We start from the raw sequence: 7,062 nt of genomic DNA, 5'->3' as shown, positions 1-7,062 counted from the left end.
CTATATATATATCATATTATCTATATATGAAAAAGTGTATTTTGCTTCTTAACATGTAAATACATTGGAATTAAGTGGCATGCTCGTAAATCATCCTTTTATATTTGAGAAAACGCAAGGAAACTGAATCCAGCTCGTTTCCATGGATATTCTGTGTTCTCTGTCCCTCACATTCCTCTCTCCAGCACCTGATCTCAGTCTTCTCCGTTCTTTTTCTTCTCATTCTCTTCCCTTCCCAAAGCGCTCGCTTAAGTGGACGAAGAAGCTTCGTGCGTTCTCCTCCGCTTCGCCTCCCTCGCCGCTCCCGACGCCCGATGTCGTTGTCACCAGAGAGCAGGGGAAGAATGCAAAGCTTATTGATGCTCTAGTAATCTTTTTACCTTTCATTTGTTTTCTATTTAAATTTATAAGAATTGGAAATAAAGAGGTGACTGGGTTTTCTGTTCTGTTACTTGCCTTCGAATTCGGCTTTGTTTTGGAATGAGTTTTTCTCGACAGATTCTAATAGTGCTTGATGCGCTATTGTGATTCCATTGATGTAAAACTTGGATATTTTACTCATTGGATTATTCCGATACGTTACTTCTTAGTGGCTTCCCGATTTTAAGCTTGTTCAGTTGCATTCAATTTGAACTACTGCTTCACCACGGTCCTGATAAGTTTCTGGAAACGTATAGCATTAGAAGAAGGAAAGCCATATTTCCACAACAACTCTTAGTTGATTTTACCCGCATATTCATTAATGTCACTTGCATCTTCAATCTGGAGAACTCCAAACAGTATTGAGATTATGTTAAAAAGTGTGAACTAGTTTATGTTATTGTTTTTTTTTGCACCAAAGTCCTTATTTTATCAACAGGATGGAATAGAAGGAAGACAATGAAAATGGGTTTACACTTTTTAGTTTATTAAAATGATGAATGCTACATTATTCTTCATTAACATTCTTCATTTAACATTCATCATTTGGGCAGTAAATTAAGTTATAAGTGATGCAGATTGTTTGTTAGGCTGGAGGAGGGATTGGAGCAACTTCTAGTGGATAGAATCCCCAATTCTAGATGAAGTTAACTTTTGAATTATATATATCTGCATACTCTATGTTGACGGTATATTTCACAGCTGGTGATAATAGTATAGTTTGATGTTGTAGTTTAAATGCAAGCAATGAATTTAGTATAACTTATCATGCCATGCTCTCACACGGGAAGTTTTACCTGGTGTTTTTTTTTTTATAACTTTTTTTTTCTTTTTTTGAATAAAAGGTGATTCTCTTGGTTCTCTAGGCTCTTTCCTAATATCTTAATAAAACTATAGGGGAAGCTTAACATCCATTGTCTCGAAGTTCCACTTGTTAAGCACACACAAGGGCCTGACTTGAATAAGCTTTCATCTTTATTGAAGGGTATGTAGTTGAACTTTAGAATATTCATGTTGTGCTTTTATTTGTCTATTATGCTATATTATCTTCTGCTGTGATATCAACTTTTCTTCCTATGTCCTCCAGCGCACATCCTTGATTGATATAGTTCTTTCTAGTCATGGTTCATAGGAATTTTTGTGAAAAATAATCTGGAATTATGTGACAATTTTGAATCACATGTGGCTCTATGTATTGACACATTTTTTATTTATGTTTGGAGTATCATATCATGTGTGTGACTCCTATTTGTGTGCTACTTCTACCTTTTCCTTCTTAGATCAAAAGACTCCTCTCAGTTTTCTTGGTGCAAGATCCCTCAAATGGTACATGCTTTAATGAGAATCTATTCCTTCAATATGTTTGATGTGTTGTGCAAACAATTTGGAAAACAAAATCACACAACAAGCAAAATAATTTAACACTGTGTGTTTTATATGGTTCGACACAAATTCACCTATGTCCACGGGGAGCAGTTATCCACTGTCAACAGTTGGGGATAGAGGAAAAGAATGGCCGGTATATGCTTACAACTCCACACATAAAAATCAACCATAGTCACTTCTATAAATAAGAGAGGATTAGAACATGCAAATTATGAATTTTTTCAATATAGAGAAGATCATGTAGTTAGATCACCTCTAATTAAGTTACCTAATATCAATATTTCTAATATATACACTTCATAATATACAATAATTAGAGTTAATACTTTTCTTGATAATCCCCACCACTTCTCTCACTTTTAGATAAATGGGAGATGACGAAAATGAGCTTCAACAGCGAAATGACTGTACTAAGATAATTGTTTATGTATCATCCCTTTCGAAGGAATCAAGTCTCATATAGTTTTTCAAAATGCCAGAATGGACAATCAATCATTAGCTCAGATGTTCACCAAACTCCTACAGTTGATGAATAATTTCTAGACTGGTAGTACTTTTGTGAGCAAGTATGCTGGATTCCTTTTTGACATCTTTCTTCTTCAACAAAATATTGCCATCATCAATCAAATCCCGAATAAAATGATACATTTCATCAATGTGCTTGGTATGAGAATGATGAACTGGATTTGTAGTCAAGAATATCATACTTTGGCTATCATAAATAGTGTTAGAGACTCCGGATCAACTTCCTAGTCATTCAGTAGGCCCCGCATCCATATCACTTTCTTCACCACCTTCATGACTGTCATTCACTCAACCTCTGTAGTAGAAAAAACAACAATCGATTGAATAACCGATCTCCAATTGACTAGATCTCCATCTAATGTGAATAAATAACCAGCCGTATATCTACACTTATACATATCACGTGCATAATTTGAATCAGTGTAGCCTACTAACAAATCATCAATAGATGTCTGCCTTTCAAACACCAAGCTGATATGAACTCTACTCTCCATATACTTTAAAATTATCTTCACAGTTTGTTAATGACTCCTTCCCGGATCATACATGAACCTGCTCACAATATCAAATGCTTGTGCAATGTCTGTTCATTTCAAGTCATGACATACATCAGACTGTCTATTGCACTAGCGTAAGGAATCAATTTGTATCTTTTCTCTCTTGATCATCTTTAGGAAATTGATTTGAACTCAACTGGAAATGAGATGTAATGGGTAAACTCAGCATCTTGCTTGAGTCATCAACCCTAATTTTTTTAGCACCTTTCGAACATATGCTTTTTGTGAGAGCCAAACTTTTTCAATTACCTTGTCCCTAAAAATTTTAATGTAAAGAATTTTACAAGCTTCGTCTTACTCTTTTATCTTGAAATGTTTGGACAGTTGCTTTATTCTATCAACCTTAGTCTGACTGACAAATGCATTCATTATGTTGTCAACATATAGAAGCAAATGAATGAACTCAACATTGAGCAACTTCTTAAAATATGTATAATAATTGTATTGGCTTCTTGTGTATTCTTATTCTATCTTGAACTGTTTAAACTTCTTGTATCACTATTGTGGTGACTGTTTAATTTTAAAGATTTGTCCACATTACAAACCAAGTCTTTTGAGGTTCCATATTCAGATGACTGTAACATATTGATCTCCTTTTATAATTATCCATATAGGAACACAATCTTTATATCAAGTTGCTCCAAAATGAGATCGTATTGTACTACAAGTGCTAAGGGAATACTGATCAATGAATGTTTGACCAGTGGGAAGAACACCACGCCATAGTCTGTCCCTTTTCGTTGCGTAAAGTCTTTTGCCACTAACCTAGTCTTGTATCTCAACCCAACTCCATGATATCTTTTTTTCTTTACATACACTCATTTGCACTCAATGACTTTCCTTCTCATGGGAAGCTTCACCAACCTTTATGTAATATTCATGGAAAGCTTCAGTCAGATCACTCATAGTATCATTATGCATCCTGATAAAGATGCTCTATATTAATAGTATTATAATAACTGCACAACTATCAAGCTTCTTGTACGTACAAAAACATTCTCAATGGGGACAATGTGATGAGTAAGACGTGTCTGAAATCTAACAGGAATCATCTGTATATAAATTGTGAGAAACTATAGATAATGACACATCTGAATTTGCCTCGTCACACTTCTCCATAATAAAATTAACTTTTGTCTTGGAAGAAACTCTATTTAGCTTTTTTCCTTAACTTCGAGCAATCTTCCAGTAACCAATATTTAAACATAAAACATATTGATTTTTTCCAAACTTGCGCCCACATGGCTTGTTCTTGCTTTGGAGAAGTATCGTTACTGCTACCTTTCTTTGCCTAATTATTTTTCTCAAATCTCTCACATTGGAGTGTAAGTACCTCAACCGACTCCATCTTTTGGGACTCTATGCCCCTTTGACGGAACTCGCGGTTCAACAACGCCATAATTCAATATCTCCTTCTTATGAATAAGTATTATCGTGAAATTTTTGTACTCATAAGGTAGAAAATTCAACTAAAGAAGTGTCTTGTCTTTATCTCCAATCTTCTAATCCATATTTAACAATCTGTCAAAATTTTCGTAAAATCATTCAAGTTCTCATCAATAATAAATCCACGTTTCATCTGAAACCTGTAGAGTCGACGCTTCATATGGAGAAAACTTTCTCCACAATTTTTATCTCCAATCTTCTAATCCATATTTAAATGCTCTTCGTGAGATATTCGTTCTCCAACTTTCTCCACAATTTTTTTTTAGAAGTTTTCATAATCACCCCATATTTGATTTCTTGAGATAAGTAATTTCGGATCAAGCCATAAGAATTCTAGTTCATTTTTAACCAATCTTTTTCTAACATCTCTTTAGGGTGTTCATCGCTATCAAGAACATTATTTAGATTCAAAGAGCACAACAAATTGATCACCTTGCATAGCCTCATGCCAAAGTTTATTGTCATCAAATCTCGTTACATTGATCTTGACGATATGTGTAATTACCTAATAAATTGATGCCTTTTTCATCGTCGTGGTGGATGTTGAAGTACCTGACAATATGCTATTATCCATTACTCTACCAGATATGGTAACTTAACTTGCTCCGATGTCTTTGCCTTGTGTCAGCGATTTTGCCGGAATCGAAACCGCGTGTTGCCAGAATCACACCAATCTATCTCTGATACCAAATTGTTTTGCAATATAATGTGGAAAACAAAATCACTCAACAATAAAATAATCAAATACTGTGTGATTTATGCGGTTCAACACAAATCCACCTGCGTCCACAGGAAGGGTTGTTCCACTATTAGCAATTGGGTAGATAGTGGAAAAAACAACTGAAATAGTTTTACAATTCCTCACAAAAAAATTAGTACTAATCCCTTTTATAAATAAGAGAGGATTATGACATATAAATTAGAGATATTTATGATATAGAAAAGATCATGCAATTAAATCTCTTCTAATTTGATTATCTAATATCAATCTTTCTAATATACATTCATTAGATTTAATACTTTCCATAATGTGATGATTTTTTCAATGTTTCTTCTTGAGGCTGACTCAAGCCAAATTGAATTTATTTATTGCATGCTTATAGTTAAGTCTAGGCTACAAACATGGTATTAGGGTATAAAGTTCGTCTTCACATGCTTGTATCACTACATGTATTATATGTTTCTGCTTATCTGAATGTTTATTTTAATGAAATTGAACCATACTTTGGTATAGAAGACCGCCTGAGTATCTCTACTTCTAAAAGATCATTTTATGAGTACTATGAGATATGATTTGTCTAGTTTCTTGTGAAAACTTAATGGAATTATTCATTTTTCATGTTTATTTTTGTAGATTTTATGTTTGATTGGATTGTCATAACCTCTCCAGAAGCAGGTGTGGTCTTCCTTGAAGCATGGATGTAAGCATCTCTTTAGCTCATTATTATTTAACTTCTAATATTTGTATTATGTTAATTTTTCTAGTAGATTTCCGTCATAATTTTTAATAAAAATAAGGAATTCATTCCAAATTTTGTTTTGCTTTCAAAAGTTAATCTTTGAAAAATAATGTGCCTTTTAATTTGTTTGATTGTAAACTTCATATATGAACTCATCATTATCATGATTAGCCTTATCCAAGCTACTTTTGGTGGGCATTATGAGAGCTTTCTTTGCCTAAATTTAAGTTTGACATGGAATATTTCTTTTGTACATGACATGATACGTCAATTTTTTTTTAATGATTTCTAGTTTATTAGCTACAAATACATCATCCAGAGTCCGTAACTTATCTTTGTAGTCGTTTTATTCTTCATCCTCGTTTGAATTTCTTCATTTTAGGCCGTTTAAGCTTGGCTTCATCCAGATTGTACACCCAAGGGCATCTAGGTCGAGTTCAACCAAGATGCCAGTCACTTGAACCAAATCCCTTGAACGCTTGATGTTGTCCAAAGAAGCGTTAATTAAAGTAGCCTAAATTGAACTTACCACAAAGATGAAATTTCTTGTAGAAGTGATTCACTCATTGATGAATTTGGCAATCAAAGTCTTTAAGGCAACTCACCCACTCAAAATGAACTTGCTATTGAACTTGCCAATGAACCGGCTATTGATCATAACCACTAATCTCCTCAAGGGTTTTCTATATGGAACTCGTAGAGTTCTGCAGAGGAAGTTTCTCACCCTCAATATTGGGATTTATCTAGAGATTATCTAGAAAACTTAAGATTTTTTTACAATAAGTGTTGTTTAGTTGCTCATGAACACACCTTGCTATATAGTTTTACTTATATTATGTAATAATAACTTTTTCTATTATGTTGAACTTTAGTTTAAACCTTTAAAGAGGGTAACACGGGGCGCGTTCTGCCCTCGATGCGACGAAGTCGCGGACGCGACAACAGTAGCGCAAGATCGGTTTGGTCCGGGTCGTCCGGGCCAAGGAGGGGCTGACCAGTTCTGCCAAGCATGGAGTTCCGTTCTATTTAGAGCAGGGCCTATATTACCCTAGGTCTATATATATGTTATTTGTTATGTTTTGGGGTAGTTTTGGATTTAGTTTTTTGTGAGGACGGCCGTCGGCTTCCTGGTATTCTTCTCAAGGGTTGTATCCGATGGCGAGATGATACTCCCATTGTAAGTGGTTTTGAAGTGGTGTTTATCTATCATTCTTGACATCCCCAACCTTCATCTTAGCCTTCCAACCTGCAGTCCTTTGCTGCTGAAC

General features: G+C 34.6%; 1 protein-coding gene across 2 annotated transcripts in view; it reads left to right on the top strand.

Annotated features, from left to right (window-relative positions):
* The first annotated feature begins 103 nt into the window (after positions 1-103).
* The window catches only part of LOC110026630 (uroporphyrinogen-III synthase, chloroplastic), a 41,917-nt gene continuing 34,958 nt past the window's right edge, over positions 104-7,062 (top strand). For both annotated transcript variants that reach the window (XM_020727636.1, XM_020727637.1), the window contains exons 1-3: positions 104-367; positions 1,318-1,405; positions 5,689-5,755. In XM_020727636.1, coding sequence (XP_020583295.1) covers positions 143-367; positions 1,318-1,405; positions 5,689-5,755 — 380 coding nt within the window. In that variant the 5' untranslated portion in view covers positions 104-142. The remainder of the gene's footprint in view (positions 368-1,317; positions 1,406-5,688; positions 5,756-7,062) is intronic.

Source organism: Phalaenopsis equestris, unplaced genomic scaffold (genome assembly GCF_001263595.1).
Source record: "Phalaenopsis equestris unplaced genomic scaffold, ASM126359v1 Scaffold000390, whole genome shotgun sequence".
In the NCBI taxonomy this organism is placed as follows: domain Eukaryota; kingdom Viridiplantae; phylum Streptophyta; class Magnoliopsida; order Asparagales; family Orchidaceae; genus Phalaenopsis; species Phalaenopsis equestris.
The sequence above is the reverse complement of the archived record's forward strand: the minus strand, read 5'-3'. Positions and strand labels throughout refer to the sequence as shown.